Here is a 16,552-nt window from a genome sequence, read left to right as displayed (position 1 = left end):
GTAACACGAGATGAGAATAACGTGTTTGTGCTGCAGAAACCCAACGTATATTTATCCCATCATTAGCCGGCACACTGGTATTTAATCCTTAAAGCTTTCTACCTGAACTCTCCCAAGTGCATCGGCAGCATAATGTCAAGAGTCTTATTTGTGCCGTTTTCATTGCAGAGTGTTCCGTGCCAGCTGGTAATTGCCAGCTTTGTCTGATACATCACACCAGACTGAGATCCCAACTGCATCCTACACATCTCTGCATTCATTAAATATATATATATATATACCCATTCTTACCATTCCTGCAACCCTTCATTCCCACGCTGAATGAGCATGCTGACCCAACAAATTCAACTACGTTATTATATTTACAAAGCTTGCTCTGACACCCTATTAGATTGTAAGCTCTCATGCACCCTCCTGTATTGTAACTGTACTGTCTCCTATTATATTATACTGTCTCCCATTATATTATACTGTCTCCCATTATATTATAAAGTGCTGCACAACCAGTTGGCGCTATAGAAATCCTCTATAACAATAACATTAATAGCTGTACTAAAACTTCTAGTACTTTTTTGAAAGCGAAAAGCTGCAAAACATAATACTTGCAGCAGATAATAACAATTGCCTATTCTAGAAGATCACATTCTAGCAGTATGAAGGAACCTCAAAATGTATACAAAGAATTGATTTTTCTACCCACTTCCAAGCCAGGCCTTTTCTGGTACTTTTAGTTTTACATGTAACAATCAATGTTTTTTTTGCTAGAAGATTAGAAGGAGAGTAGAATTCTGGGTGAATGAGCACTTTAGCGTAATACCTGGATGGGTGTGACTCCAGGCTTGTATACATTATTTTTTCTAATTTTGTGATTAATAATTTGTAAGTGAAGGATGGTAAAACAAACTCTATTATGATGTAATGTGTACGCGGTCATTACAGGTAATTGGAATTTGTTATGCTGGACTCTAACATCCAACTAGTCATCATTTTGGCAGCAAAGGATAGCACACCAAAAATAGCGGTGACTTCACCAAAATATTTTATTTGGGTATATTATGTCCGACACTTGATGTTGTGCTGGGTTGAGATGTTAAAGCCAAACTCTAGGAAAAGTAAAAATCCTCCTTCGTAGCGGGGCTGCCTCCGCACAGCAAAGTTAGGTCTACACTAGCCCAGATTCTGACTTAGGGTGAATCCCTCTTCACAGTGCGGCTAAACGGTTGCAGTTATGTGTTTCAGGAGGGGATCTTGCAGCTTTCTGAATGGCTGTTTTTTTTTAATGACGGCGCTAATGTGAGGCAACCTTAGCTCCCTGGCGCCAGCTGCACGCAAATATGTGGCCCGTCAGTGAATTGGCCTTGGGCTGAATCACATGTTTGTACGACAACTCAGATCCTTCAGATCACAGTCCCCCATATTTCTATCAGTCCCCTTCTTACATAAATGTCTTCATTCCCCCCTTCACATCACAGTCCCTCATATTTATATCAGCAGTCCCCTTCTTACATCCGTGTCCTCAGTCCCCCCTTCACATCATAGTCAACCCCCTCCCCTTTCACATCAGTGTCCTTAGTCTTCCTCCACCCCCTTTTTCGCATCAAAGTATTTTACACTCCCGAGTGTCTGCTTTCAGAAAATATATAATATTTGGGGTTTAAAATGATCTTCAGGCCTAAAGTTTTTTTTTTTTTCTTTTTTAAAACATTTTTGTAAACGGGCGATATAACGCTGTATAATTTAATATATAAAGGTAGGGCTTGCCCTAATAAGTTCTCTAAAATCCGACAATCCTGGTTGGATATTGTGGATTCCTTTTAGATAGACACTCCTTTGTCCCAATGTGTGTAGGACGTATAATTGGGTTGCAATGGTTGGTCTCGTGCCCTAATAAATTCTCTAAAATCTGGCAATCCTTGTTGGATATTGAGCATTCCTTTTGGATAGACACTCCATTGTCTCATTGTCTGTAGGACGTAAAATTGGGTTGCAATGGTTGGTCTCGTGCCCTAATAGGTTCTCTAAAATCCAGCAATCCTGGTTGGATATTGAGGATTCCTTTTGGATAGACACTCCATTGTCTCAATGTCTATAGGACGTAGAATTGGGTGGCAATGGTTGGTCTCATGCCCTAATAAGTTCTCTAAAATCCGGCAATCCTGGTTGGATATTGAGGATTCCTTTTGGATAGACACTTCATTGTCTGTAGGACGTAGAATTGGGTTGCAATGGTTGGTCTTGTGCCCTAATAAGTTCTCTAAAATCCTGCAATCCTGGTTGGATATTGAGGATTCCTTTTGGATAGACATTCCATTGTCTCATTGTCTGTAGGACGTAGAATTGGGTTGCAATGGTTGGTCTCGTGCCCTAATAATAAGTTCTCTAAAATATGGCAATCCTTGTTGGATATTGAGGATTCCTTTTGGATAGACACTCCATTGTCTCGATGTCTGTAGGACATAGAATTGGGTTGCAATGGTTGGTCTCGTGCCCTAATAAGTTCTCTAAAATCCGGCAATCCTGGTTGGATATTGAGGATTCCTTTTGGATCGACACTCCATTGTCTCGATGTCTGTAGTACTTAGAATTGGGTTGCAATGGTTGGTCTCATACCCTAATAAGTTCTCTAAAATCCGGCAATCCTGGTTGGATTTTGAGGATTCCTTTTGGATAGACACTCCATTGTCTAAATGTCTGTAGGACGTAGAATTGGGTTTCAATGGTTGGTCTCGTGCCCTAATAATAAGTTCTCTAAAATATGGCAATCCTTGTTGGATATTGAGGATTCCTTTTGGATAGACACTCCATTGTCCCAATGTCTGTAGGACGTAGAATTGGGTTTCAATGGTTGGTCTCGTGCCCTAATAAGTTCTCTAAAATATGGCAATCCTTGTTGGATATTGAGGATTCCTTTTAGATAGACATTCCATTGTCTCATTGTCTGTAGGACATAGAATTGGGTTGCAATGGTTGGTCTTGTGACGATATCATTGGTACAGTATCTTCTCGTATCCACCCCCCATGGGGATAAAGGGACGGTGGGAGGTGTTGTGTGTGTCTTGTGTTGTTGGTAAGAGTGAGTGTTTGGATGGTTGTCTTGTTGTTTGGTTACATTTCAATGTGATTCTACAAGGGGTAATGTTGGCTATTGGGCCAGCAGTGGCCCTGCCCAGGTTATGAGGTATGGCAGGTCACAACCCTCTCCTCTTATCCTGTTAGTTACTCATCAGCCTTGTACTGCTTCTTGCATATTTTTTATGTCTATGACTATACCTCTGTATACTGTTTTGCATTTCTGTTGGTTTGTTCATTGTTTTATTGAAAATTAAAAATGAGGTTAAACCCCTGCAGCGAGGGAACGTTGTTGATTTCCACGGTGTTCAGTTTTGAAGAGTATGGTTTGCAACGAAGATAACACATAGGACCAGACTACTGCAGAACAAAGCATATCACAAATCTAAAGATCGGCTGTGAAATATTTATCAAAGCAATAAATACAAAAGCCTGACCTGGCATATACATTGTCTGTGGTGTGTATTTTCCCAAGATATTGAACCTAGGAACATACTGTATAGAAGGCAACAGCTTTACCCTCCCATGATGTGAAAGAAGATTAATAATGTATTAAGGATTCTTTTATAAACTCTCCGCCTGCTTAGCTCACAGATGTTCCATTGACTGTTTACTTCGAGGCCATGCTGCATGGGTTGCTAGATTAATTTGTGTGCTTGTAGTAATTACTTGCAGCATTTATTAGCTCAAAGCCGTCTGCCGCTGTCTTAGGAGCCACTCCTAGTTATCACAACTTCTTATTAAATTGGAGAATAAATAATTCAGTTAAAAGGTTTCAGTTTAAAATCAATGTGTTGGCTTTTACACAGCGAGTAATCATGATCAAGTTCACAGCACGCGGGACTGAATTTGGAGTAGTTATTTTAACCTTCTGATTTTTTATTTTTTGTACAGGTTCGTACTCAGGGTCCTATCCTAACCGCCAGTGGAAAAAACCCTGTTATGGAACTGAATGAAAAGAGGCGAGGCCTTAAATATGAATTGATATCGGAGAGTGGAGGAAGCCATGACAAACGGTTTGTAATGGAGGTGAGTAGTAATCATCCAAAGATCAACGCTATTTAGTGATAAGATACTGACGTTTTTGGCTTGGAAAAGTTGCAGAAAAGAACTAATCTTGGGAGCCACAGTGCTGGGACTTGACCTAGACAAGGTTCTCTCCTCTGGCCTAAGTCATCAGCTAATGCCTCTCTTCAGGTATCAGCCATCCCCTGACATGCCACACATATAGTGGTAGGAGGACCCATCATTTTCAGTTTCTTGATGGTTTTTGTACACTGCAAACCATACTGTAGCCTTTCTCAGCCTTGTTACCATGGAGGAACGCCTAAAATAGTTTTCAGGTCTCAAAGAACCCCCATTAGAATATTTGACCCACAGCTCATGGTACAGTAGTGTGATTGGTAGGTTGTTAAGAGTTAAAAAAAAGAGAATGGGGTTTACTTAATAATGAAGAATCTCTGAGATTCCTCCTGAATGGGGTTTTCATATTAAACAAGCCTCTGGGATTCATCCTGAATGGGGTTTACCTAATAACCAACCTCTGGGGTTCCCCCTGAATGAGGTTTACTTAATAACCAACCTCTGCGGTTCCTCCTACATGGGGTTTACTTAATAACCATCCTCTGGGGTTCCTCCTGAAGGGGGTTTACTTAATAACCATCCTCTGGGGTTCCTCCTGAAGGGGGTTTAATTAATAACCATCCTCTGGGGTTCCTCCTGAAGGGGGTTTAATTAATAACCATCCTCTGGGGTTCCTCCTACATGGGGTTTACTTAATAACCATCCTCTGGGGTTCCTCCTGAAGGGGGTTTACTTAATAACCATCCTCTGGGGTTCCTCCTGAAGGGGGTTTAATTAATAACCAACCTCTGCAGTTTCTCCTACATGGGGTTTACTTAATAACCATCCTCTGGGATTCCTTCTGAATAGGGTTTACTTAATAACCAACCTCTGGGCTTCCTCCTGAATGGGGTTTTCCTAATAACTAACCTCTGGGGTTCCTTCTAAATGGGGTTTACCTAATGACCAACCTATGGGGTTCCTCCTAAATAAGGGTTTACTTAATAACCAACCTCTGGGGTTCCTCCTAAATGAAGTTTACTTAATAACCAACTTCTGGGGTTCCTTCTTAATGGGGTTTACTTAATAACCAACCTCTGGGGTTCCTCCTGAATGGGGTTTGCTTAATAACAATTCTCTGGGGTTCCTCCTAAATGCGGTTTTCCTAATAACTAACCTCTGGGGTTCCTTCTAAATGGGGTTTACCTAATGACCAACCTCTGGGGTTCCTCCTAAATTAGGTTTACTTAATGACCAACCTCTGGGGTTCCTCCTAAATGGGATTTACTTAATAACCAACCTCTGGGGTTCCTCCTAAATGGGATTTATTTAATAACCAACCTCTGGGGTTCCTTCTAAATGGGGTTTACTTAATAACCAACCTCTGGGGTTCCTCCTAAATGAGGTTTACTTAATAACCAACCTCTGGGGTTCCTTCTGAATAGGGTTTACTTAAAAAACATCCTCTGGGGTTCCTCCTAAATGAGGTTTTCCTAATAACTAACCTCTGGGGTTCCTCCTAAATGAGGTTTTCCTAATAACTAACCTCTGGGGTTCCTCTTGAATGGGGTTTACTTAATAACCAACCTCTGGGATTCCTCCTAAATGAGGTTTTCCTAATAACCAACCTCTGGGCTTCCACCTGAATGAGATTTTAATCAACCTCTGGAGTTCCTCCAGAAGTTGCTAGGTGTTCCTTGAGAGTAGAGCTTCTCATTGAACTCCCGGCAATCTTTGAAAGAACCCCGGGGTTCCACAGAATCCTGGTAGAGAATGGTTGCCATACTGTATGACTGCATGGACAGAGGGACATCTTGAGCTTAGGACATCAGAGTTTAAAAGTATCAATAGCCTTGATCCAACCACTTTTAAATGGGTTATTGGCTTTGGCCCAAGTTAAGAGCTAATGTTCCTCTTGAGGTATCTGCCATTCCTTGGCATGTCCCACATATAGATGTAGGAGGACCCACAATTTCCATTGTCTTGGTGTTTTTCTATAGTGCAAACCATATTTTATGACTACAGGGAACAGAGGGACATCTTGAACTTCAGACATTCAGTTTATAAGTGTCAATAACCTTGATCCAGCCAATTTTGATCAGACTATTCCTACTGGTCAGATATAGGTTGAAAAAAGACTCAAGTCCATCTAGATCAATCAATAGAATAAAATAAATAGGAAATCTCCATATACAGTCCTGGTGCCCAACCTGCGGCCTTCGGGCCTCTGTAGCCACCAGTCCTGTGTTTCTCTACTGCCCTGTTATAGCAGTGATCTCTAGCACAGTAGTACAGTCCCTAACCGTCTCTTGTATCATGTCCACAGCCCCTAACCATCTCTTGTATCATGTCCACAGTCCCTAACCATCTCTTGTATCATGTCCACAGCCCCTAACCATCTCTTGTGTCATGTCCACAGTCCCTAACCGTCTCTTGTATCATGTCCACAGTCCCTAACCATCTCTTGTATCATGTCCACAGTCCCTAACCGTCTCTTGTATCATGTCCACAGTCCCTAACCGTCTCTTGTATCATGTCCACAGCCCCTAACCATCTCTTGTATCATGTCCACAGTCCCTAACCGTCTCTTGTATCATGTCCACAGTCCCTAACCGTCTCTTGTATCATGTCCACAGCCCCTAACCATCTCCTGTATCATGTCCACAGCCCCTAACCATCTCTTGTATCATGTCCACAGTCCCTAACCATCTCTTGTATCATGTCCACAGCCCCTAACCATCTCTTGTATCATGTCCACAGCCCCTAACCCTCTCTTGTATCATGTCCACAGCCCCTAACCATCTCTTGTATCATGTCCACAGCCCCTAACCGTCTCTTGTATCATGTCCACAGCCCCTAACCATCTCTTGTATCATGTCCACAGCCCCTAACCGTCTCTTGTATCATGTCCACAGTCCCTAACCATCTCTTGTATCATGTCCACAGCCCCTAACCATCTCTTGTATCATGTCCACAGCCCCTAACCATCTCTTGTATCATGTCCACAGCCCCTAACCGTCTCTTGTATCATGTCCACAGTCCCTAACCATCTCTTGTATCATGTACACAGCCTCTAACCCTCTCTTGTATCATGTCCACAGTCCCTAACCCTCTCTTGTATCATGTCCACAGCCCCTAACCATCTCTTGTATCATGTCCACAGCCCCTAACCATCTCTTGTATCATGTCCACAGCCCCTAACCATCTCTTGTATCAAGTCCACAGTCCCTAACCATCTCTTGTATCATGTCCACAGCCCCTAACCATCTCTTGTATCATGTCCACAGTCCCTAACCATCTCTTGTATCATGTCCACAGCCCCTAACCGTCTCTTGTATCATGTCCACAGTCCCTAACCATCTCTTGTATCATGTACACAGCCCCTAACCGTCTCTTGTATCATGTACACAGCCCCTAACCCTCTCTTGTATCATGTCCACAGCCCCTAACCATCTCTTTTATCATGTCCACAGCCCCTAACCATCTCTTGTATCATGTCCACAGTCCCTAACCGTCTCTTGTATCATGTCCACAGCCCCTAACCATCTCTTGTATCATGTCCACAGTCCCTAACCGTCTCTTGTATCATGTCCACAGCCCCTAACCATCTCCTGTATCATGTCCACAGCCCCTAACCATCTCTTGTATCATGTCCACAGTCCCTAACCATCTCTTGTATCATGTCCACAGTCCCTAACCATCTCTTGTATCATGTCCACAGTCCCTAACCGTCTCTTGTATCATGTCCACAGCCCCTAACCATCTCTTGTATCATGTCCACAGCCCCTAACCGTCTCTTGTATCATGTCCACAGCCCCTAACCGTCTCTTGTATCATGTCCACAGTCCCTAACCGTCTCTTGTATCATGTCCACAGCCCCTAACCATCTCTTGTATCATGTCCACAGCCCCTAACCATCTCTTGTATCATGTCCACAGTCCCTAACCATCTCTTGTATCATGTCCACAGCCCCTAACCGTCTCTTGTATCATGTCCACAGTCCCTAACCCTCTCTTGTATCATGTCCACAGTCCCTAACCATCTCTTGTATCATGTCCACAGCCCCTAACCGTCTCTTGTATCATGTCCACAGTCCCTAACCGTCTCTTGTATCATGTCCACAGCCCCTAACCGTCTCTTGTATCATGTCCACAGTCCCTAACCATCTCTTGTATCATGTCCACAGTCCCTAACCATCTCTTGTATCATGTCCACAGTCCCTAACCATCTCTTGTATCATGTCCACAGTCCTTAACCATCTCTTGTATCATGTCCACAGTCCCTAACCATCTCTTGTATCATGTCCACAGTCCCTAACCATCTCTTGTATCATGTCCACAGTCCCTAACCATCTCTTGTATCATGTCCACAGTCCCTAACCATCTCTTGTATCATGTCCACAGTCCCTAACCATCTCCTGTATGATGTCCACAGTCACTAACCATCTCTTGTATCATGTCCACAGCCCCTAACCATCTCTTGTATCATGTCCACAGTCCCTAACCATCTCTTGTATCATGTCCACAGTCACTAACCATCTCTTGTATCATGTCCACAGTCCCTAACCATCTCTTGTATCATGTCCACAGTCCCTAACCATCTCTTGTATCATGGCCACGGTCTCTAACCATCTCTTGTATCATGTCCACGGTCCCTAACCATCTTTTGTATCATGTCTACAGTCCCTAACCATCTCTTGTATCATGTCCACAGTCCCTAACCATCTCTTGTATCATGTCCACAGTCCCTCACCATCTCTTGTATCATGTCCACAGTCCCTAACCATCTCTTGTATCATGTCCACAGTCCCTAACCATCTCTTGTATCATGTCCACAGCCCCTAACCGTCTCTTGTATCATGTCCACAGTCCCTAACCATCTCTTGTATCATGTCCACAGTCCCTAACCATCTCTTGTATCATGTCCACAGCCCCTAACCATCTCTTGTGTCATGTCCACAGTCCCTAACCATCTTTTGTATCATCTCCACAGTCCCTAACCATCTCTTGTATCTTTTTCCCACCATTCTCTGTAATCCCGAGAGTTGGTTGTGTGTGAAAATAACAGAAATACTCAGACCGGCCCGTCTGCCACCAACAACCATGCCACGTTCAAAGTCACTTCAAACCCCTTTCTTCCCCATTCTGATGCTCGATTTGAATTTCAGCAAGTTGTCTTCACCATGTCTAGATGCCTAAATGCATTCAGTTGCTGCCATGTGATTGGCTGATTAGCAATTTGTGTTACCAACCAATTGAACTGGTGTGCCTAATAATGTGTCCGGTGAGTGTATATATATTTACACATACATTTCTTTTTTTTTTTTCAATCTGGTAATCAGAATCTGCAGATGCTGAAGGCTTGTTTTTGTGAATGAACCTCCCAGCCTACATAGGACGACCTGTCATAGCTGACATAGCGATCGGGGGAAAACCAGTCTGATTGCTTCCTGATCATTGGTGGGCCCAGTGCCGTCATTGACAGCTGGATGTGACCGGTGGCAGCTGCGCACAGTGTCAGCTGTCAAAAGGGAAGCGTAGAATAAAAATTCTATCAGCAGGGGGGCGAAGTGCCAGGAAACATTCATCTACAGATTGCAGGCAGGAAGGGGCTAAAGCAACCAATTAATTTCAACAAATATGTAAGTTGTTGATTGGTACAGGAAGGCCATTGAGTCGGTGGGCCCATGTTACATTGTTGTACCTTTGTGTATGCTAGTATATGTATATATATATATATTAGAAATAAGTAATTCATGTGTGTAGCACTGCCCCCTAGGGAGCTGCTGAGATTGGATTCCCCTGGGTTACCCATAGCAACAGTCTTTAAAACGTATCACTTTGTACTTGGCTCAGTCAATGAACAGTCCAGGGGATTTGTTTTTTTTGTATTTTATTTGGAACTTGGATAGGGATGAGTGGGATACTCCAACTGGACAACTATGCACAAATCTTGAGGACTTCTAACAGTATTGATTGCAGCAAGGCCACTGCTTCACCTTGAAGATTAGAAAGGTGAACTATTCTTTAGGTTACTCTTCAGGGTCTAACTTGGCACCCCCTTTTCTCACTTGCCGTGTGTGCTAGCTTCTGTCCACTGACCCCACTGGAGTGGTCCCCTTCCTGGGCAGACCCCTGGCAAGCTCCCTGGTGGTACTCAAGGACACTGTTTTTCCTCAGGTCGCTCTGCCTTCAACTCCACTGTCAGTTTCCTGGACCTCCTGGCTCAGCACCGCACTCTGGACCACCAGGCCCGACCACCTGTGACCACCCTCCTTGCTGACAGGAGGAGAGATGGCCGTCACCCTCCTCCTGGGACCTGACTTCCCCCCAAAAGACACCCTGTCACATGTGTCCCTGGCTTTTATGTCCAATCCCAGAATACACTGCGGTTGTGCCCTCCCAGTGGGACAGCCACAAAAGCCTGTGTGTCACTGGCTGGGTTTCGTCCACTGTCCAACAGGCTCCCCTATTGGATACAGTGGGGACAGTCCCTCAGACCAAGTGAATCCCACCTGGACACATGCAACAGGCAGAACTAACAGTCTGACAGTCCTGATGAGCAGGCAGAGCCAAAAACTCGGATTTAACCTAGCACCTATCTAGGAGGGTATTTGATATATTGTTAAATATAGGTGCCCAAAACCAAGAAGAATGAAGTTGATGAGGTTAGTATGAAAGCTGCACAAACATAATTAAAGTGATTTATATAGAGCAGGATTTCTCAACCAGGGTTCCTCCTGAGGTTACTGGGGGTTCCTCCTGAGGTTACTGGGGGTTCCTCCTGAGGTTACTGGGGGTTCCTCCTGAGGTTGCTGGGGGTTCCTCCTGAGGTTGCTGGGGGTTCCTCCTGAGGTTGCTGGGGGTTCCTCCTGAGGTTGCTGGGGGTTCCTCCTGAGGTTGCTGGGGGTTCCTCCTGAGGTTGCTAGGGGTTCCTCCTGAGGTTGCTGGGGGTTCCTCCTGAGGTTGCTAGGGGTTCCTCCTGAGATTACTGGGGGTTCCTCCTGAGGTTGCTAGGGGGTTCCTCCTGAGGTTGCTAGGGGGTTCCTCCTGAGGTTGCTGGGGGTTTCTCCTGAGGTTGCTGAGGGTTCCTCCTGAGGTTGCTAGAGGGTTCCTCCTGAGGTTGCTAGGGGGTTCCTCCTGAGATTGCTGGGGGTTCCTCCTGAGGTTGCTGGGGGTTCCTCCTGAGGTTGCTGGGGGTTCCTCCTGAGGTTGCTGGGGGTTCCTCCTGAGGTTGCTGGGGGTTCCTCCTGAGGTTGCTGGGGGTTCCTCCTAAGGTTGCTGGGGGTTCCTCCTAAGGTTGCTAGGGGGTTCCTCCTAAGGTTGCTAGGGGGTTCATTGAGAAATGGGCAATTTCTGTCTCTCCCAATGATGACAAGAGTAAGGAGAATTCTCCCCACTGACTGTCACGCTAATGTGTTATGAGTTGTAGATTTTTAAATTTTATCTTTATCTTTTCTATTCCAATATGTTTTTTATTTTTATTTTTCAGGTGGAGGTGGATGCACAGAAGTTCAGGGGTGCCGGCCCAAACAAAAAAGTAGCAAAAGCCAGTGCGGCCCTGGCTGCCCTAGAGAAGCTCTTCTCTGGTCCAAACGCAGCAAATAACAAGAAGAAAAAGATTATTCCACAGGTGAGGCTTTCAGACGACTCGATCAGGGGAGCCAATGCACAACTGGCAATTCAAAAAAATTATATATATTTTTTTATTTTTGTTTTTTTTTCCCCCTGAAATGTACATCCTGTATATTTCCATCTTTGATTTATTTTGAGTTGTTTAAAGGGTAACTCCATTTTTGTGGGGAAAAAAAATCAGCAAAAAAAGCAATTTTCCTAGAAGTCTGCACTAAGATACAAGTCAGATTTCTGGCATCCCCTGCAACAAAAATTTCATTTTTGGTGAGATACTCCCAATAGGAACACGTCTAAAGGGATGCAGACCCAGCAGCTTTCTTCATTAGAGCCCTGCAGCTGCCACATCTGATAGATAATTATGAAACCACTCCCATTAGACCCGCTCAGCACAGAGAAACAAACTATGATTTCTTCAGAATAACTGCAAATAATCTGCAACAAAGTTTGTTAAATTCCTTGCAATGTACAGAGATCACCCAGAGGGGGAATGTTTTTTTTCTCAACAAAAGTGGAGTTACTCTTTAATCTCTCACTTCAAGGTGACTTATAGTGAACCCTAAACTGCCCTCATACTGAACACTGTACCCACAAGTTTGACTAAAGAGAACATACAATCCCTATTATATTAACACTGCCTTGAAAAAAGTATTCACACCTGTTGAAATTTTCCACATTTTGTCATGTTACACCCAAAAAAGTAAATGTATTTTATTGGGATTTGATGTGATAGACCGACACAAAGTGGCCATAATTGTGAAGTGGAAGGAAAATGATAAATGGTTTTTAACATTTTTTTACAAATCTATGACAAGTGTGGCTGCATTTGTATTCACCCCCCGGAGTCAATACTTTGTAGAACCGCCTTCCCCTGCAATTACAGCTGCAAGTCTTTTTTGGGGATGTCTCTACCAGCTTTGCACATCTAGAGAGGGACATTTCTGCTCATTCTTCTTTGCAAAATATCTCAAGCTCTGTCAGATTGGATGGGAGAGCGTCTGTGAACAGCAATTTTCAAGTCTTGCCACAGATTCTCAATTGGATTTAGGTCTGGACTGTGACTGGGCCGCTCTAACACATGAATATGCTTTGATGTAAACCATTCCATTGTAGCTCTGGCTGGATGTTTCGGGTCGTTGTCCTGCTGGAAGGTGAACCTCCGCCCCAGTCTCAGGTCTTTTGCAGACTCTAACAGGTTTTCTTTTAGGATTACCCAGTTTTTGGCTCCATCCATCTTCCCATCAACTCTGACCAGCTTCCCTGTCCTTGCTGAAGAAAATTCTGCCACCACCATGTTTCACGGTGCGGATGGTGTGTTCAGGGTGATGTGCAGTGTTAATTTTCTGCCACACATAGCGTTTTGCTTTTAAGCCAAAAAGTTAAATTTTGGTCTCATCTGACCAGAGCGCCTTCTTCCCCATGTTTGCTGTGTCCAGGGTTGCCAATTCATCCATTTAATCCAGGACACATTAATTACACAGGTTCTGAGGCTAATATATAGCACTAAGTGAGTTTAATTACCACCTTAATCAGCCACAGAACCTGTGTAATTAACCACTTTACCACCGGAGGATTTTGCTGTCTTACGTCCAGGCCACTTTTTGCGATTCGGCACTGTGCGAATTTAACTGACAATTGCGCGGTCGTGCGGCGCTGTACCCAAACGAAATTTACGTCCTTTTTTTTCCCACAAACAGAGCTTTCTTTTGGTGGTATTTGATCACCTGTGCGATTTTTACTTTTTGCGCTATAAACAAAAAAAGAGCGTAAATTTTGAAAAAATAACAATATTTTTCACATTTTTTTTATATGAAATTGCCCCCCAAAAAATGTAAAAAAACCAACATTTTTTTTAAATTTTTGGCCAATTTGTTTTCTGCTACCTATGTTTGGTAAAAAAAATTCACAATAAGCGTATTTTGATTAGTTTGCGCAAAAGTTATTGCGTTTACTAACTAAGGGAAAGATTTTTGTCATTTTTGGTGTTTTTTTTATTTTAACGAGTAATGGCGGCGATCTGCTTTTTTTTTTTTTTTTTTTTTTTTTTTTTTTTTTTTTTTTGCGGGACTGCGACATTGCAGCGGATAGATCGGACCCTTGACTGACATTTTTGACACTTTTGGGGGTACCAGTGACATTACTACAGTAATCAGTGCTATACATATGCACTGTTACTGTAAAAATGACACTGGCAGGGAAGGGGTTAATTTTATTGGAGAGGGAGGGGTTAATGTATGCCTGGTGCTTACTGACGTGTGTGGGGGGGAGGTGACTGAGTGACACAAGGACAGATCGGATGTTAAGCTATGCTGAACCCTGCAATCTGACCCTGTCTGTCACTTAGGCGATCCGCCCGCTTTGTTTACACAAGCAGGCGGATCTCCAGACTCGATTCCCCGACGATCGGGGAAGAGCAGCGGCGATCGCCGCCGCTCCTCCCCTGGCTCGACTCCCGCTGTGACTGAATACAGCGGGGGCGAGCGTCCGGCAGCGCGCGCGCGCCGCCCACAAAGGGAGGAGTCCAGCGACGTAGGTCTACGTCGCTTGACGGGAACGAGCCACTTTGCCGCAGTACAGTCAACGTGACTGGTCGGCAAGTGGTTAATATGTGTCCTAGTTTAAAGGGATGAGGTGGCAACCCTAGCTGTGTCCCTCAACATGGCTTCTCACAAACTGCAAACAGGACTTGTTATGGCTTTCCTCTTCTCACTCTTCCATAAAGGTCAGATTTGTGGAGCGCACGACTAATAGTTGTCCTGTGGAAAGATTCTCCCACCTGAGCTGTGGATCTCTGCAGCTCCTCCAGAGTTACCATGGTCCTCTAGGCTGCTTCCCTGAATGCTCTCCTTGCTCGGCCGGTCAGTTTAGGTGGACGGCCATGTCTTGGTAGGGGCCTGGCCGGTCAGTTTAGGTGGACGGCCGTGTCTTGGTAGGGGCCCGGCCGGTCAGTTTAGGTGGACGGCCATGTCTTGGTAGGGTTGCAGTTGTGCCATACTCTTTCCATTTTCCGATGATGGATTGATGGATGGAAGGCAATTGGTTTAGTTAGGGGTATAAGAGTAAAGGGGGGTGAATACAAATGCACGCCACACTTTTCAGATTTATTTGCAAAAAATTTTGAAAACCATTTATCATTTTCCTCCCACTTCACAATTATGTGCCACTTTGTGTTGGTCTATCACATAAAAATTCCAATAAAATACATTTACGTTTTTGGTTGTAACATGACAAAATGTGGAAAATTTTACAGGGTATGAATACTTTTTCAAGGCACTGTACATGCAGAAAATGCCCCTTGGTGCTCCCGCTGCTGGTACCATAGGGCAGTGGTTCATGTAAAGCACCCTATTATAAGACCTGTTAAAGAGTTCACCTTTTACTAAAAAAAACTGCCTACGCAGGTAAGGAGAGTCTGTAGGTAAAAGAAAACTGTGCCGTATTGACCAGTTATATGATACTTGCTGTAGATGTATGCACTCAGCCAATTGAAATTCTCTCGCTCTCTCCCTTGTCCCAGTAAAGCAGAACCTAGATTATGCAATTTTCTTTCCTTCCACCTTGGGCAGAAGGAAAGAAAATCGTTCTATTACTCCATCAACACAGCATTGATAGGGGAATCCCTCCCGCAGCGCTAATGTGTTTTGCCAGTGGTGGGGGAGGTTGCATGGGAAGCGTTTCTTGCCAGCAGAACACAATAATGCTGGTAGCTATAGCCACTGGTAGTGACCACATGAAAAAAAATCCAACAGGCTGGTTGTATTGAAGTCGTTCGATGGGTCAGCTACAACCAGTCTGCCCTTAGATGGGTTGCATCTTGGCTGGTCCCTGCTGAACCAGCCGAGATTTCGGTTCATCTGTGTTTGGCATAACTCTTAAGGTAGTGCTGCAATGGAGACGGCAGTGGACCACACTAATGCAAGGGGTTTGAGAGCTCGCTCCTGTGATGGTGGGGTGAGCAGTAATGGCTGGGAGTGTCTTAGCAATGAGGTGGGATGGGAGGGCGCAACCCATAGGAGTTGTTGGGCCAGGCTTTGGTCTGCACCTACAGTAGGGGCAATATCTAACGTTAGAGCTGCATAGCTTGGTTTTATCTACAGCTGCCCCTTACCTGTATAGGCAGGTTTTTGGTAAAGATGAGCTAATCCCTTAATGTTATCATTAAATACAAAAAAGTTTGTGTGACTATAGAAATGTGTTCTTAAACTTAAAGCGGAAAACCCAAGAGCCCCCTTGCTTGGTGCCAACATCTTCGCCCAGTCATCTTCTGAGTCCTGAAGACCTCTTCGGGGTCCTGGGCCATCTTGATTGGCTGGCTTGGGATGATGTAACTGGAGTTTGGGTAATATTTGGTGATGTAGCTTAGGCCAGAGCTGCGGATGGGTTTGGATGATGTTGTTAGTCTTTAAATTGTATTTGTTGGGTGGAAACCAGTGGAGAGATTGGCAGAGAGGGGCGGCAGAGCAGATGGTAAGGAAGATGAGCCTGGCAGCAGCATTTATGATAGGGGGGGGGGGGGGGATAGTCTGTGTAGAGAAGGCCAATGAGGAGAAAGTGAATGGGGTAATCATTAGCTTGGTGCTATCATTGGTTTAGGTGGGGAGGGGGGGGCGGGGTTGTGAAATTGTTAGAGGTGAAGGTGGCTGCGCAGCCTTACAAACTATATGAAATGTATACTTTAAAACATGTATAATAACATTACAACATGCTGGAATGTGATGGTTATATAATGGTCTATTACTGTGGACCTCAAACTCATTGAGACCAGGGATCAGTAAATTCTTTCGAAATGT

General features: G+C 44.2%; 1 protein-coding gene across 3 annotated transcripts in view; it reads left to right on the top strand.

The window, feature by feature from the left end:
* STRBP (spermatid perinuclear RNA binding protein) overlaps positions 1-16,552 on the top strand; it is a 250,689-nt gene that overhangs the window by 213,292 nt on the left and 20,845 nt on the right. For all 3 annotated transcript variants that reach the window (XM_082263345.1, XM_082263344.1, XM_082263343.1), the window contains exons 15-16: positions 3,964-4,098; positions 11,623-11,763. In XM_082263345.1, the coding sequence (XP_082119471.1) occupies positions 3,964-4,098; positions 11,623-11,763 (276 nt within the window). The remainder of the gene's footprint in view (positions 1-3,963; positions 4,099-11,622; positions 11,764-16,552) is intronic.

Source organism: Pelophylax lessonae (assembly GCF_965119305.1).
Source record: "Pelophylax lessonae genome assembly, chromosome: 7".
Classification (NCBI taxonomy): Eukaryota; Metazoa; Chordata; class Amphibia; order Anura; family Ranidae; genus Pelophylax; species Pelophylax lessonae.
The sequence above is the reverse complement of the archived record's forward strand: the minus strand, read 5'-3'. Positions and strand labels throughout refer to the sequence as shown.